Raw genomic sequence first — 17537 nt, 5'->3', positions numbered from 1 at the left:
TTACAATGCTAGCGAAAATGAATCGACCCTCAGCCTTTTCCAAGGCCAACTCGGCAGTGCAAGTGGATCAACCCCGAAGCTATTGGGAAATGAAGAGTGGTGCAGTATCATGCTATATGTGTTGAATAACCTTACTGAGGTGCAGCCGTTCATCAAGTAAGTTCTCAATGAACTTGTTTCAATACGCCGTCACTATTCTACATCCAACCCCATTGATTCTCGTTCGGACAGGGAATTTGTTTGTGAATTCTGACATCAATCAAGGGATCCTACCTCGCATGAACAAGACACCCTTGTTTCATGGGGTGCGGGAGCGGGGAGGCCTGATTTCATTTCTTGGTTCAAACAAAAGGTAATGTCCAATTTAGCTTGTACGTTCGATCGTCCAAGGTGATCGTATGTTTGATTAATATAACGATCTATCATGCTTCACCTTGCAGGCCTAGACCGGTTCGTCCATGAGTGACGAGTTGAAATAGGTTGCAAACGGTTGTGATGTTAGGGTGAAGTCATTTACCGGCTATGACGTGAACGGATATCGCTTCCACACAACAAGTTATGAGGAGATTCGACCCAAACAAAAAACCATAAATAGCGGAGTTTGTATGCCTGGCACTGATGGCCTCGACTATCATGGTAGAGTTGAGGAAATCTATGAACTCTCATTTCATGGAGACAAACCTCTTAAACCTATCATGTTCAAATGCCACTGGTTTAATCCTCGATCAACGAGACGAACCCCTCATCTTGGGCTAGTCGAGATTCGAGAAGATTCCATCTATCCTGGAAAATATGTCAACATTGTGGCTCAACAGGCCGTGCAGGTGTATTATACTCGATACGCCAACCAGACAAAGAGGATCTTAAGGGTTGGGCTATTGTGCACCAGGTATCTCCACATGGTAAACTACCTGCCCCAAATGATGATGATTACAACTTCAACGCAAACACATATGATGGACAGTTCTATCAAGAAGATGGGCTACCAGGCACGTTTGAGATAATCTTACCCGAAGCAATCAAAATGGAAGTAGACAACGAAATGGTTGATGGCGAGGTCGATGGAGATGTGGTGGTAAATGCCAAGGACATAGCAATGCTTGAGCGATTACTTCTAGGCAATGACTACGATGACAACATAGAACCTTCAGATAGTGTTGCCCATTTGGACAATTTTGATAGTGATGATGAGACATATGATCCCAATCATGAAGATTATTCCTAATACATGTAATACTATGTTTTTTTAATTTGTGTTTTGTTTATATATTTTGAATCTATTTCTAATATATGTACTAATTAGTCTTGTTCATTCTTTGTGATTGCAGGTGATTGAACAAAGATGGCGAGCAGACGTCCACGCTGTGACACGCCCTCGGTTTACGAGAGAGACCGCCCTCTCCTTCGAGGTGAGGGGTCATCGTCTGGGGCAGCGTCCGTAGGAGGTGACGAGAGGAGGACCAGGGGCAGCAGTCGTAGGAGGCAGCGGTCTCCTCCCTCGCCACGTGATGAGGTGCTGGAGGAGGAGCACATGACGGCCACGGCCATGTCCTCGTCGGAGGACGAGAGGGGTCAGCAGATGGGCGAGGGAGGCGAGGCGCTCAAGGGTGAGGGAGGTGAGGCGCTCGAGGGTGAGGGAGGCGAGGGGCTTGAGGGCGAGGGAGGGGTTACCGCTACCTGGACTCCCTACGAGTGAGGTCCCACGAGCCTCCCTCCGGTTCCGCTTCCTCACAACCACCCAGTGATTCGGCCTATGGCAAAGAGGTAAGTAACTATAGATGTTATCACAACTACTTCATAAGATATGTTGGAAATCATAAGAGAAACTGATAAATTTTCTTAATCACTTGTGTAGGGCCTGGTTGGTTTTGTCAGGTACTCTAGCACGCACCCCCACGAGCATCCTTGGTGTTTTGTGCAGGAAATGGTACCTCGGTATTGTGCAACTGTCTAAAGAGCTGGTGGTGCGGGAGCCGGCCTCCAACTGGGATAGGTATGCGCTGGTCACGGATGACACTTACCGCAACAAGCAGGAGCAGGTATTAGCGGAGTTTTGGGTAAGTTTCTCTCGCACAACATTGCTTAATATATCTCATTCATTGGTTAAATGTTTTATTGAAATAATGAATGGATACATCGGTTTTGTATGCAGAAATTTTTCAAGGCCGAAGAAGGACTTGAGGCCCAGGCGGATCGGGCGGCTGCCGCAGCTTGTAGGAAGTACGTCACCGAGATGCACCACCATGGGTGCGTTCAAGCCCACATAGACTACTACAGGTCGGTACTTAAGCAGTCCCTCCCCAAGCCTCAAGCAAGACTGATTACGCTGACCTGGGACCAGTACCTTGAGGCAGGCGAATAACATTCATAATGATTCGTTTTGATATTAAGTAGGTTCAATTTCATCTTCTTATATGTCAAATACTCGATGACTTGTAGGTGATTCCCTGGTGGTGCCGATCGTATCCCGAGTGCTGGGCCATGATCGTGGACAAGTGGTTATCACAGGACTTTGTTGACACGCGCGAGAGGCAGCGGGAACAGCGTCTGATGAGGCAAGGTCCAACTCACCATCAAGGCAGCCGCAGCCTCCCCGAATACAAACAAGCATACGTAAGTGATTTCTTTCATTTATTTTGATGCTCAATTCTGCTTGATTTCTCACCATCTTCCTGTCTTTCTCGCAGGAGGCTGCGCACCCGGGCGAGGAGGTCTCGGAGTTCTCTGCGTGGGCTATGTTCCACATGGGTAGGGCATCGTCCTCTGTCTCCTTCGACTCGGCTGCCCCGCCCCAGGTGTACTCCGACCTGAACGTGTACACTAAAGTCCAAGAGTACACGTCCTCGGTAAGAGAGATCTATGGGGAAGATTACAATGTGCGCACTGAGCCCATTGATGCAGAGACGATCATGAGGCTCGGAGGAGGCAAGAAGCACGGGCGGCTGTGGATTGCAGACGGCGCCATCGACTCCACCATTGTTCCCTCCCTCGACGCTATCCGAGCACGGAGCACGAGCTCCAGCCAGCCCATACGCACACAGCCTTCTCCAGCACTGCAGCAGGTCCATGCACTCCAGGTAATTCCTGTTTTACTCATTGTACGTTGATATTTATATACCTAAATTATATTTGCATTACTGATACATTGGAGTGAAATATTGCAGGCCGAGCTGCAAGAAACAAAAAGGCAAAGTCAAGAGCAGAACGTGGAACTGACCGCACAGCTGTAGGCCCAGCAGGTCGCGTTCGAGGCCGCGCAGAAGCAGATGGCGGAGATGATGGTGATCATGCAAAGTCTTGAGCAAGCATCGGGTGTACCTGTGTAGTTTTCAGCTCCTCCACCTCCTACTCCTGCAGCTACTCCTGTAAGTATGAAAGTTCACTTTTCGCTTGTGCTTTGCATGTATGTCGGCCTTCGTGCCGTTGTGGATGTCGGCGTTCGTGCCGTTGTTTCTTGCAGGTTTTGGAAACCTCCCCGTGCAGGGGATGTGCTGCCGAAATTTTTAATTGAGTCTAATCTTTTTGTATTCCTAGATTACTAGATGCAATCTCTAAGTTCCAAAACTGTTTTCCCGGATTACTCACACATGCAATCTCTGCTCCTTTGTGCAGCCTCCGTCCGCGGGTTCCAATCATCCCAGTAATGCGTCACCGGGTGATCCCGCCTTTTCTTCACCACCGTCTCATAGGCTACCTTGATGAGGACTAGTGCTAGGTGATGTGGTTGAACTTTATTGTAATATTTGTGGTTTATGGTTCTGACTTGTGCTTGGATTTCATGAACTTGTCGTAATAAACATGTGAATGATAATGAACATGTGACTTGTCGTTGTAATATATTATGATTTGTGGTTCACAATTATGGTTGTCATATATTGTGAGAAAATGGGTTCTGTGTGATATATATATGTGATGGTTGATATATATATGTATATATATGAAATGCTTGTGTCGATGGAATGCAAAAAACAAAAAAAAATTTAAATTTCTGCCTCTTTGCCGAGGGCAATGACCAAGGCCCTCGGCAAAGAAGGGTCCTTTGTCGAGGTCCGTCCCATTGCCTTCGGCAAAGATTCATTGGAAAAATTCTGGAACATTTCTTTGTCAAGGACCATGGTTGAAGGCCCTCGGCAAAGACTTTTTTTAAAAAAATTAAAATTTCTTTGCCGAGGGCATACGGGGAAGCCCTCGGCAAAGATTTTTTTTAAAAAAAAAGAATAATTCTTTGCCGAGGGCCGTCCCATTGCCCTCGGCAAAGATTTTTTGGAAAAATTCCGCAACATTTCTTTGCCGAGGGCCATGGTTGGAGGCCCTCGGCAAAGATTTTTCCAAAAAAAAGAATAATTCTTTGCCGAGGGCCCCCAGAGACGGCCCTCGGCAAAGACTCCGTCCCAGGCGCCGGCTCCGTGACGGCTGATTTTCTTTACCGAGTGCCGGTCCAGCCCTCGGCAAAGGCTCTGCCGAGTGTCCGATAAAGAGCCCTCGGCAAAGACCCTCTTCGTTGACTCAAAATTCCTCGAGAGCTCTCGGCAAAGCCTTTGCCGGGGGTTAATGGGCCTTTGCCGAGGGCCTCAGGCCCTCGGCAAAGAGGCCGTCTCCAGTAGTGCAACCAATGACGTTCGGAAATCATCGACGACTGCAGAACAGTTTTAGCAAGCCAGCTAGTGAAAGAGTACAACTTCGGCGCAAAACATGTCTTCAATTGATCAAAACAGCTTCAGTGACATTAACTGTAAATATAGGACTTGGGTACAATATATATCAGACATGCCTTCTCTGCCCAACTGCATGATTGATGATGACGATATCATGACAAAGATATCTAACGAATTTATGAGCACAAAAACTAAAGTCGTCATAATTCGATTTAGTGAAGCGGTAAAACAAATTCGGCATAGGCATCTGCCGGGAGAAAATTACTGTGCTTTAAATTTCAATCAATCAGCAAAAAGCGCATACTACTCTGAACTCTAAGCACAGGATGTTGCAAACAAAAAAGAAAAGGAATATAGTGTCGCCCTAAAATCGGTAAATGCTAGCTTCACTACACTGGTCTTCCTTCACCGATCGACCTGACGACAATGTATATATATGGTAAGCAACACAATCCCGGCCTCATGCACGGCAGCAACTGGCCGAAACGAGGAGTCCGTTAGGGTTCGGCCGTTGTCTGGCACAACGGTTTCGGCAGTTTATTGTTGCCGTGGCCAAGCGACGTGGGCGTCGCCACGCCCGCGAGCGAGTGACCCAGAATATATTTTTCAGGTACGCCTGCCTGCCTGCGTCACTCTCGTGCAGCTCCCCGCAACCATTTCTTGTTGCCTTGCATGCTGAATCTCATCGAGAGGCATAAAAGCCCGAGACTACCAAAGCCAGGAGCAGGCAGCCTCCACAGATATCGGCCATCATCAGCTATATATAGCTCGCTGATCGATCGATGCCATGGATCCCAACGCTGTGCACATCCAGATGCCTACAGCAGCAAGCCAAGAAGAAGAACCCTCCTCTATTCAGGATGCTACGAAGAAGCCGCCACAACAGACAGACGCCGCCGCCACGCGTGAAACGCCTGTGCGGCGGCCGGCCCTGTCATGCGCTTCTTCGGACCTCCTGAAGCTCCTGCCGACGGGCACCGTGCTGGCATTCCAGGCGCTGGCGCCATCCTTCAGCAACCACGGCGTGTGCCACGAGGCGAACCGGTACCTGGTGCTGTCGCTCCTCGGCGCCTGCACCGCCTCGTGCGTGCTCCTCTCCTTCACCGACAGCCTCGTCGGCCGCGACGGCAAGCTCTACCACGGCGCCGCCACCTTCTGGGGCTTCTACCCGTTCAACTACACGGGGACCCGCGAGGAGCGGGAGGCGACGTTCAAGGACCTCTCCCGGTTCCGGATCACGGCGCGGGACTTCGTGCACGCCTTCTTCTCGGCGCTCGTGTTCCTCGCCGTGGCGCTCGCCGACGCCAGCATCCAGGGGTGCCTGTTCCCGGACGCCGGCCCGGATGTGAGGGAGCTGCTGGCGAACCTGCCACTGGGGGCAGGCTTCCTGTCCAGCATGGTGTTCATGATCTTCCCCACCACCAGGAAGAGCATCGGGTACACGGACATGACGCCCCACGCGCAGTGAAACGTCGTCGTCTACTGGGCTGATATTGAGATAGGCCATCACTCCAGCAGAGGGACCTTTTCCTTCTTCTTTTTTTCTTTTTGCCCTTTTCTGTATTGGAATTATATTGCTGGTTCTCGTGAAGCACATTGCCTGCTAGAACTAGAACCGTCAGAAATTCAGAACCCCTGAGCTTGGAGTGAACATGAGTAGTTTAGCGGTCTGAATTCGTCCCTACGGACACGGTCTAAAACTTGGCAGTGTTCACTGGGGATGTCTGCTCCTCGTCGCCGTGAACTTTTTCCGGTTTTTATTTGCGCATCTCTTCCGCCGGCGAACGGTGATTTTTCCATTTTCCGACCGTGCTGTGTGGTCAGTGTCTCAGTGATCGGTGCCTGATGCTTTGGTGGTGAGCTTATGAGGTTTATGCAGCGTTAATCATGTGTTTTTTTTTCTATTTCTATATTTTAGATCCTGCATTCCAAAGAGAATATATGCCTCATTTAGCATAGCTCAGCTTCATTAATAAAGCTGTTTTTTTTATTTTAGCTTCATGAACAATTTTCTCGGTGAAGCTGAGCTATTTTTTAATTCATTTGGCAAAATAGCTCACATAATTGGAAAAAGAATAAATTACCAAAATGCCCTTATCCTTCTCTTTCCATCTCTGTTTTCTCCTATCATCTTCCACGCCAACGAGCCCCATGCAACTTTCCCAGGCGGCCGCGTCCCCGACGCCCGTGAGCCCCTAGGCGGCCGCGTCCCTGGCGCTCAGTGGCCACGCCACCCAAGCAGGCCGTGCCATCGGCGGCTGCACCCTGCGAGCCACGGCAGGCCGGCGCACGCACCCTCCCTCCGCCGAGCCCGAGCGTGTGCGCTCTCTTCCCCATCAGGGCAAAACCTGTCATTTCTGCATGCTGGGACCCGTAAGGATGAGATGAATCCGGAATAAGCTGTTATTTTGAGTACTCTACGTGGCAGATTGGCGTGCACCCAACAGAAGCAACGACGTGGCAGGGTGCAGGGACTCTGCTGCCGTGCTGCGTGAGCCGCTTGCGCGCCACTCCACCCATCCCGGCCGCTAGGCAGAGAGAGACATGACGGTCTGGGTTCGTTCAAGTCTTGCACCCACCCACCGGCGCGGAGTCTCATCGGTCGGCTACTAGACGCCTTCATGTGGTGCGGGGACCCTGCCTCCGATAACGCGGCTTGCATGGACCTCCCGACGACCATTTCAAAAGCGTTCCGATCGGAGAGGATAGTAGGGCAACAAAAGGACGGGCACGGGCCTTCGTGGCTCATTCATTTCTCTAAAACTGCGTTCACACCTCCCTTTTGCTAATTTGCTCGATCACCACAAAATTAAAGCGCCTTTCTCTATGTTGGGTTGGCAATTGACTGACTAGTGACTATGGTCTATGTATCCGTACAAGGAGACTCATGGCCTGTCCTGCTCTAAAGTTTAGAGTTCTAAAAAATTTTAGAGCACTTTAGCTCACTTTTAAAGTCCAAGGCTAGTCTCAGTGGTGAGTTTCGTAGCGTTGTTTTCAAAGCCGCCATATCAAATACAATGAAATGAAACAGTAGAGTTTCATAGTCATTTAATTCTATGACTCGTATAGAGTGGTAATCGTGCTAAGAGAGTTTCATCCTCATTTCTTCTCTCTCTTCTTAAATACACTGTCATGTCATAAAAAAATATATATATGATAACATATTTAATGCAAATGAAACTCACATGAAACTCGTATTGAGACTGGTCTAAAGCTTTAATGTGAGGTGGGCTAAAGTTTAGAGCTAATTTTAGACTAGTTATTTGGAGCTCTAGCTCTAGAGTCCAGAGCTCTAAAATTAAGAGAAGATGATCAAACACGGAGACCCGTGCTTAGCTTAGGCAACAAGGACCAGGAGTCTGCCCCAAGTGTGCTCGCTGATTGAAGCAGCGGTCTGGACCGTGGACCGTGGACCGTGGTCGACGACGACGAGGCTGCCTTTCTTCGCAAGCGGCCGGCTGCAGTGACGCACGGGAAAAGGCGCATGCGGCGGGGAGTCTTTCCGGACAGGGGATGACGATGAAAGTGGACCCAGCCAGACCCCAGGGGGGTACATTCCCTGGGCCCCGCACCGCTACGGCCGCAGCCGCCCGGGCATGGCCGCATGGGATGGGATGGCCAGCCGGCAGCCACCGCAGGCGGGCCTCCACTGCAGCGACGCGGTTTCCGTGAGCCCCACTCCACCGGCCCTCTCCTTCGCTTTCCTCTTCTGCACCAATCGCTACGCGCACCCTGCCCGCTGCTTCTATTTATATGAACTACTACTAATAGTAATATAATATAGAGGTCTCAGTTGCTTCTGTTTTTTTTGGCCGTATTCTTTTGGCAAATCGTTAGTCCACTCATAGTACAGCATGTCAACATACTCCGTATTTGGTAGTACTTTTATGGATTATTAATATACAGCTATCTTTTTCTCCGAAATATAAAATCTTATGGACACTCCTGCCATGTTCAAAGATCTTGTGCACCTACTCCTATATTCTACTCTACTCGTCATCATAATATAATACGAATTTTTGTCTGAAATTCTAAGAGATGGAGTAACCATTAAACTCAAATAAAAAAAGATTAAATTCACATGTATAACCAAAGTATCAAGTATGGTAATTACAGTGCCTCCCCCACGACAAAGAGACAGTTAAATACATCATTTTTTTTATTATCCTACAAAATATTCTAGAATTTGTACAACACCTTATATTCCATAAACAAGGAGGCAAGATATATTAGTGCCAATTTTAGCTCACCCCTGCCTCTCGTACTACCACCGTTCCGTGCAGCCGTGCTATGTTTCCAAAGACTAGTAAAAATGATGGTGTACACAGCCTGCTGCTCCCACCATTTCGGCCTCACATCACCTCCTCCCAGTATAAATTCCTACCGCCGTCGCCTCCCGGCTGCTCCCCCCTCACCAGTCACCAGTCACCCCAATCCAATTCCACGCTGCGATCTGTCGAGCACCTCTCCTCGCTTCCCTTCCCTTCCCTTCCCTCCCATGGCAAACCGCTGCGTCGGGCTCGACCCCACCTGGGCCCACCTCCCCACCCCGGCGCCGACCCACACGGCCCACGCCGCCGCCGCCAGCCACTACTACTGCTCCTCGTCCTCCCCCGCCTCGCTCATCACCTCCGCGCTCCGCGCCTCCATGGCGCCGGCCCACGCCTACTCCGCCTCCGCCGCGGCCTCGTCCTTCTCCTCCCCCGCCACGCCGTCCTCCTCCGCCTCCGAGCTCCTGTCCTTCAGCGGCCACGTCGACGCTCCTGCGCCGGAGTCCAGCAGGCCCGGGGCCCGGGCCCTGGCGGGACCTAGAGTGGGCCGCGTCACCAAGCGCAAGCCGCGGCCGTCGCGGCGCCCGCCGACCACCTACATCACCGCCGACCCAGCCAACTTCCGCCGCGTGGTGCAGGAGATCACCGGCCTCCCCGTCCCCGCTGCCTCGGAGGCCGCCACCGTCGCGGCGCCCAACTGGACAGCCGCGCCCGCGTGCGTGCTCCCGACGCTAGACACGTCCGCCTTCCTGCTCGACCGCGCCGCCGCCGCCGCGGTGCCAGCAGCGCCGGAGGAGAAGAGCCCGGGCGGCGGCGGGCACGCGTCGTCGACCGCGACGGACGCCGCCGTCGCCGTGGCAGCAGCTGCGGCAGGGAACGACGCCGACTCGTCGGCGCTGCCTGAGCTGGAGGCACTGGTGTGCGCGGCGGCGGGCGAGTGCGGCTTCCCGACCCTGGAGAGCTGGGGGATGATCATCTGATGAGTGGGCTTCAGGGATTAGAGATGGAAAGGTGGTTAGCAGTGGTTTTGCTCTCTCTGTTTTTAGCTTTTTATTGTAATGGAGTTTTTGGTCCGTCCGATGCGATGATCCGACTGCGGCGGCCGGTTGAGCCGACGCCGATGCCCATGATGATGTAGCAAGCATTGGGGATTTTCATGTCCTGTAAGCAAGAATTATTAGCTAGGCTGCTACTACCTGCCTTTTTTAGTTGTAGTGCATCTCTGCTGGATGAGGATGATAGACATGGTTGCCACCATGGTTCCTTCTAGTCTGTTATGGAGATGACAATGTTAATTGTTCTGTAATGAAATCTAGCTAATGGAAGAAAGGAATCTGCTATGATGGCAAAAGGAAAAAAGAACCCCTACCCTAATGTGAACGAATGTACGTGTTCCTTTTACCTTTGAGCCTTTCAGTTTTTTCAGGAATCAGCAGGAGAGTTGCACGTACGTAGCATCCCCATGGTTTTGGTTGGTTTCGTGACACCTGCTGGCTGCAGCAGCCAAAAAAACACATACGTATTGCCAGCCATGAGACCTGCATGTATGCATGCACAGCAGACAACACTAGTTCCTCGTAGCTGTACAGTAGATAAGTAGTGGCAACTGGCAAGAGCAAGAGGCTTTGGCCCTGTCATCGTCAACACAAGTAGTACAGTACAGTATCCTGCGTGTGAACGCAACGGCGGGGACCGCACCGCACCAGGCCACCAGAAGGTGTGTGAAGTGTGAACGCAGCGTCAGCAGCTCGCAACGAGAACCGTTGCTGCGACGCCGACGCGTAAGATCACCAAACTCATGGGCGCCGCGCTGCATTGCCAAGCATCAATTCATTAAAAAACCGCGCGAGTTCATTCTCTCGAACTCTCGCGTCCTGCTACAGTCCAGAGAGGCGAAAGCGAGCCATCCAGTCTCCGCCAGGGGAACCGGCGGTCTTCCTCGCCTCCGATGGCCTTTGGGCTTTTGCGAGGTGGTGGAGATTGCTGGCCTCTTTGTCGGTCGGAGGCGTAGGTCCTAGTAGATCTAGGTTTAGGTTTCTGGTGGCGGCGTCGAGACGGCGGCGGCGGCGTTAAGGAATAAGGTCATCTCGCTCTTTTCCCTGTCTTGGTGGTGCTCCGCTCTGGTGCCGTTTAACGAGGGCGTGGAGGGATTCCCTTTGTGGATCCTCTGTATAGGAGTCCGGTGCTGGTGGCTCGTCGGGAGGTGAGTTCGCTGGCCTTGTGTTCTGAGGATGGAGAGACACTGCAGGCTCCGTTGTTCCATGGCGGCGTCAGTCGGCAATGGGAGTCTACATCCAGGGTCACCGGGGCTTGGGGCGCGTCTCTGGCTGATGGATCCTCAGCATTTGCTTCATCTCGTCCAAGATGGTGGGTGTCTACCGCGGCTCTTCTCAAAGCCTGTTGGCGATGGAGCTCTGGTCGACATGTGGTTGGCGGCGTTTGGCTTCCGGTGATGGCCGGCAGCGATGGAATCTGAAGGATTTGGGCTGCAGGGGTTCCAAGGACCGGTGTAACACCATCGGTGTTACCCCATTAATCATCTACTAAAACATGTCATGAGCATCATACTTGTGTGTTAATACATGTGGTGAAGTGTGTAGATCAATTTTTGTAACTCAAAATGATCAATAAAAATGCTAAACGAAAGTTGGTTCGATGGTTCATGCATATCAAGTAGGGTTTAAAATCAATTTTTATTAAATAAAAATACTATAGAACATGTGTGTGATACTTAAATAAAGTTTAAAGTACAAACTTTATAGATGACAATGAAATATTTGCTTTTGAAAAATAATACTGCTTTGTAATATTTTCAAAAGCCTAGAAATCGCAAATTGAAATCAAGTTCAGTTCAAAACATAGAAATTTTTCAAGTCTGTCAACCGCTAGACGCTGCTATGTTTAGCAATTTATTTGGAGAGATTGGGTTAAGCAGTGGTGTAGTGCGATGATTCGATTTAGTAGTTCCATATGCCAACTTGAGTGTAGTGAAGCCAGTTTAGGTATAGGAGCAACGGTTTGATCGTGATCAGCGCTTTAAAATTCATGCGCGTACTTGTCTCGGGTTGGTTGGCGCTGGGTGCGCGGTCACCGTGCAGCCTCCCCACGCCGCGCACATGGTCACGTCTCACGCAGTCACCCTGCGCCGCCACGCTGGGTCGGTTGGGCCGCCTGGGCTTGGCTGAGGCCGGCCGCAGCGAGCCGTTGGCCCCGTGCCCTGCTGTCCTGCCTCGCGTTACCGCCATTGGAGCCGCTACGGTCGCGTTGCCGCTGCCGTCATGTCCGCCCACTACTGCCTCGTGTTGCACCGCTACCATCGTGTCACTCCCGTACTTGTGTCTGCTCGCTGCATCGCGCTGCCCCCTCCCTGGCCAGGTTGGGTGCCATCCGCACGTGGCCGTGCACGCCGTCGTCACGCTATTAATGGCGTTGCGGCGCATGGGCCATGGCCGGTCGTAGACGCTCGTGCTCGTCCCCTCGTGCTTGGACGTAGGTCCCTCGGCCACAACCGCTCGCGTCCCGTCAAGGCGAGGACGAACCGAGCCCACCTGTCATGCCCTGTTTCTCTTTTTCTATCTCGACTTTCCGCCACCGTCGAGTCGTGGTCATAATGAGCTAGAGAGCGAGCACCTATCATCAATTCCTCATGCCCACGCCTCCGCCTTTACGTCCTCTAACCAACCGCCCCACCCCGCCTTGATTACGGCCAGGTCGAGCTCCAATTTTGGAGCTTTGCTCCCACCGCCGCGCCATTAAGGCCTAGCCTGCCTCATGGTGGCCAGCTCCAACCTCACCATCTCGCGTCGAATTGACTGCACCACTAGCCCCGCCTAGAACCCCTCTTTGTCGTGCGCACGCTAGTCGCAGCTCTAGTGCCTCCTCCTCGCTGCTGACGCGATCGTGCCTTTGCAGTCCGCCATTCACCTCATAGCGCGTACGTGGCCAGCCTCGCTTGGGTCATCTCCGGCCGAGCCAACTCCTCGGTTAGGTCACTGGTGAGTCGTTGTTGCTCACCCACTACCCCTACTGCCTTGTTGTTGTTGCGGCTCACCTGAACGCCGCCGCCATTGCCGTAGGGTGCCTGCCGTCGTGGAGAGGACCTTCTATGACGTCCTGGCTCATGCAACTGCCACCCATCACCTCGTGTTGACCCCTTGGTGAGATTCAACCTCTTAGCTAGGTTAGCATGGGTCCTGGGTGGCCGGCGCTGTCGACAGTGCCTCCTCTCGCCACGCTAGAGCACGCGGGGGAGGCCAGGGACCATACCGTTGTAAAGAGGAGAGAGTACAAGGGTCTTTTTGCATAGGCGTTGTCTCTAGGAATGGTAACGTGGACTGTGGGTTGTTTTGTTCATAGTCCAGAGGCGTTTTGGCTAATATGCCAGCACGTGTGGGATTTTTCTGCTGTGGGCCACGCCTGTGGGCCACCGCGTGCTCGTGTGCTACTTCATGTGGGCCGCACGTGTGGGCCGCGTGGGAGAATTCGGTTTTCTTTTTCATAAGGAATTAGAAATAGTTTCCTGATTTAATTTTAAGCTGATCTTTGGTAAATCATATAAAATCTTGTAGGTATCCAAAAATTATGCAACAAATTTTGTTAAGTTTTTGAAATTGTGCTCTATCTGTTAGTGCATTTAGTTCATATATATATATATATATATATATATATATATATATATATATATATGTTGATACCAGGAGCTATTAAATCATTTGAAAGTGCTTAATATTATTAGGTTAAATATTATAGGAATTTTTGTGGTAAATTGGTGATAGCTTTAATCCTAAAATTTTTATGATAGTTTTCTGGTTTTATTATGTGTTCACTGTAATTTTGTAGCCCTAGAATAGACTACTTAATATGGTAGCTAAATACCCATTAAGGCTAAAGGAATAATGGCATGATGTTGGTTTATAAAAGTTAAGCACTTGTAGGGTAAGCTTGAAATCTATTGGTAGAGATAATAATTAGCTTAGCATCTTAGTCATTAGAACTAGCTTAGTAGCTTATCTTGTGTATTCTTATTTTAAGAGTTTTTGTTGCCAAAATACGAAGTGTTGCATCATCATTGTATGCATGCAGAGAACGAGTTGGTGGAGTTCATGATCACCGGAGAGCAGGAGTACGAAGAGGTGATCGAGGAGTATGAGGAGGAGGTCCTCATGCAGGAGGAGGTCCTGGAGCCGTCACTGACCGACTTAGCTAACACACCGCCTGCCCAAGGCAAGCCCTGGTGCATAATCCTTATTTTGAATGATCACTGGATATATATACGTGATGTGCATTTATGTTACAGAATTTATATTGAAGCTACATGCATAGATAACCTACCTATGAGTTCTACTAGCATAGGTCGAGTAGCTGCTATGCTTAGGCTATCAGTAGCATGAGTAACCCACCATTACTCATAATAAGTGATTATTATTATTACTCTCATGATAAAATGGTGAAAGGAAATGGAGACCGGGCAGGGATATGGTACGAATATTGGTGGGTGTAATAGGTTGTGTCCCGCGATCAACGGGGTTGTAACACCCTGGGTGTTTAAATATTAAAAACAGGACATGTCATCATATGCATTGCAAGGCATTGGTCATATTGCAAACTTTGATATGCATTTACTAAAACAAGTTTACATTTATGTTATGAGTGTTGAATTGAATTGTTTGAATCAAGTTCAAAATTTGGTTTGGATTTGGAATTTTCGAGAAAACCCTGATTTTCAGCATTTAAATTCTACCCTAAAAACTCATTTCAAAATCTAAGCATATTTTGGGGTTGAGCCCAAAAGCAAAAGTGTAGAGCTTGTCAAGTTATACAAAGTTTGTTTTTGGAGTTTTCAAAGTTGTTATGAAAAATTTGAAGTAATTCGAAAAGGCGTAATTCGTTAAATTTCCCCTATTTGAATTCAAAAGTTCATTTCAAAATGTAGACCGAATTAGGGGTTGGTAATAAAAGAAAAGTAGAACTTTTGATTTTGAACAAATTTTATTTTTGGAGATTTTTGAGTTGTTATACAAATTTGGGAGTAATTTGGATTTTAAAATGAATGGCAATTCTGTAATATTGATGAACAGTGTTCACCGCCTTAGCTACATTGCCGGCGATCCTTCGGCTTGCTTCCAGTCGCGCGCGTGGCCGTCTAGGCGTCGCGCTGGCGAGGGAAATGGAGTCGTCGTGGCTTCCTTGAGCTTTCTGGCCATCCTTTATAACCTGAGCCGTAGTCGTCCTTGTCGTTTCCTTCTCCTCTGTTTTCCCGTCGCCTTGCTCATCTCCGGCGAGCTCCCACCGTCGAACCAGCGCCTGTGCCGTCGCAGCGTAGCACTCAATAGTTCCGCCTACTCCTTGCACACCCAACCGACCTGCTTTTGTTGCTTGACTTCACCGAAAAACTGCTCTGCATGTTCTTCTTCCTCGTGGCCGGCAACGTCCCCGTCGCATGCACTTCGCCGTGGCCAGAGCTCCACGGTGCGCCTCTGCCCCTGCTGAGTCTTGCTTCAGCTTCGCCACGATGCCGTGGTACTCTATGACCCATTGATTTCTCATTTTGACCACCACAGCTACCGAAGCATCGCCACCGACAATGGTCTACTCTGCCGTGCCTGCTCGGAACGTCGACCAGCATCTTCGTTGCTCCTTCGACCCTGCTCGTTGCTCAGTCGTGTTCGGGGTGAGGTGCTGAACCCTTCTGTGCTAAGTATTTAACCTCTACCGCACTTGTGTCACCGGTGTAGCGTGGCCGTGCCATCGTGCCCGCCATGGTCGTCGCTGTGCTCGGTCCAGTCAGTGTTTGGTCTTGTTTTTGCCATCACTCGAAGCGTAGTAGTGTAGGGGACATGGTGGTGCTTTCACCGTCGTCGTTGGTCTCACCGGCGGCGAGAATTCACCGGTCAGCACGTGTGCCGCCGCGGTCAAGCCGGAGGTTGGGGATGATAGGTGGGGTCAAGTTGTCAGTGACTGTGTAATTCAAAATGGATTTTTCTATTTTCAGCAATGAATGAATAGTATCTATTTTTTGTTATTTTTGTGTAGATTTATTTATAGCTCCAAAAATTATGAAAATTTTTGTGTGACCTCTCTGTGATGTATACTATTTAATAAAAATATGAAATGTTATTTTTCAGTACTTTTTGAGTGTGATAAAAATTGCTCAATTTATTAATAAATGGATTTCCATGATTTTTCTAGGCTTAATTATGTATCCAAAAATTATGAAAATTGTTTTGCCACTTATTTATCATGTGATGAACAATTACAAAAATGTTGAGCTCAATTGGAATAAGTTGATTTATTTCATAATTCTTAATTAAATAATTAATTCATAAAAGCAAATAGTAACCTTTAGTGATTTAGGTTTTGTTTGAATTTTTGATTGAGTAATGTCCTTGGATCATTAGTTGATAATGATCTTTGGCAATTGATGTTAGTATTCTGGAAAGGTTTAGTTAGTTTGACTTGTAACTGTACCGTGAAGGAAAGTTGTATTCTAATTGTTAACTTTTGAATCCATCATCAAGCATCATGTTTTGTATTCCGCATCATGTTAAACATGGCATTGTTACTACGTGTAGTGAACGAAGGTGAACACGTGATAGTTAATCAAGCTGCTGAGGAGGTTAGTCCGTCTGTTGAGGTCGGATTGAATATTTGTGGAACGTCGTAGGAATCGGACTTTTCCGTCAACGAAGGCAAGCCCCGGATGCATACAACCCTACCTTGTGTTTTACAAATTAATTTCGCTTTTGCTTTTTTTTACTGCATTAAGTGATTAAGAGTTAAGTAAAAGCCTAATTGGTGCATTACCAACATTGTTTTTCCATATCTACCTTGATTACCTGTTTTATTCGTAAATGTATAGACATGCTTAGTCATGCTTAGTCGGGTGATTACCTGTTACCTGAGAATTTTAAATGGATCTTTGGTTACTTATGTGATCATAAAATATGAGCATGTGGAGTAATAAATCTAGACCGGGCAGACTAGGTGTGTGTGAGCCACAAGACATGGAGGTCTTGTGAGCGGGTCCTTTCCGCCTGTGTCGGTTAAGGCCCGTCCGTTGTTGAACTGTGTGCGGTGAGACTTTGTAGTACTAACCACATACTCTGGTAAGCCTTAACTTGACTATTCTATTATGAGAATGGCTACTCACGCACTGGGAGTGGAGAGATGGTAGGAATAGCGTGTACCCACGTGGCAATGGGCTGGATTGGTGGGGTACTGTATTCTAGGGTGGCGCAGACCCGTTCTTGTTTTAGAGGATCCGAGGGTAGGTTGATATATGTAAGTCAGGGACCTGCATATGTCGTGTGGTCTGGAATCCCCAGCTGGGTTTATAATCAGTTCGAATCATCGTTGCTCCTCGGTTATGGAGACTCACTTCTCTGTTCATCATCGTAGTTTAATAGCTGGAACTTAAGGATGGTTTGAGAAGATGTTGGATATGAAGTTCATGATCTCATTATGGATTATGGCAGATTCATATGTGGTTCTTATAAAGTTTTATATGTTGAAATAAAGAATTTTGTTAAAGAGCTTTTATGCAAAAATAACTTTGATCATTGCTAAAGCTATACCTTAAATCCCTAAGCCTGCATTCCTGAGTTTATCAGTT

At 49.0% G+C, this 17537-nt stretch overlaps 2 protein-coding genes across 2 annotated transcripts; both read left to right on the top strand.

The window, feature by feature from the left end:
* Window positions 1–5442: 5442 nt before the first annotated feature.
* Window positions 5443–6123, top strand: LOC136451955 (protein DMP2-like). The gene has a single exon (XM_066452632.1). It carries the CDS (start codon window positions 5443–5445, stop codon window positions 6121–6123), a length of 681 nt encoding a protein of 226 aa, XP_066308729.1.
* Window positions 6124–9073: 2950 nt separating this feature from the next.
* LOC136451954 (calmodulin-binding protein 25-like) lies at window positions 9074–10266 on the top strand. The gene has a single exon (XM_066452631.1). It carries the CDS (start codon window positions 9154–9156, stop codon window positions 9904–9906), a length of 753 nt encoding a protein of 250 aa, XP_066308728.1. The 5' UTR covers window positions 9074–9153; the 3' UTR covers window positions 9907–10266.
* The last annotated feature ends 7271 nt before the right edge of the window (window positions 10267–17537 follow it).

Source organism: Miscanthus floridulus, chromosome 5 (genome assembly GCF_019320115.1).
Source record: "Miscanthus floridulus cultivar M001 chromosome 5, ASM1932011v1, whole genome shotgun sequence".
Taxonomy (NCBI): domain Eukaryota; kingdom Viridiplantae; phylum Streptophyta; class Magnoliopsida; order Poales; family Poaceae; genus Miscanthus; species Miscanthus floridulus.
This window is presented reverse-complemented; position numbering and strand designations above follow the sequence as displayed.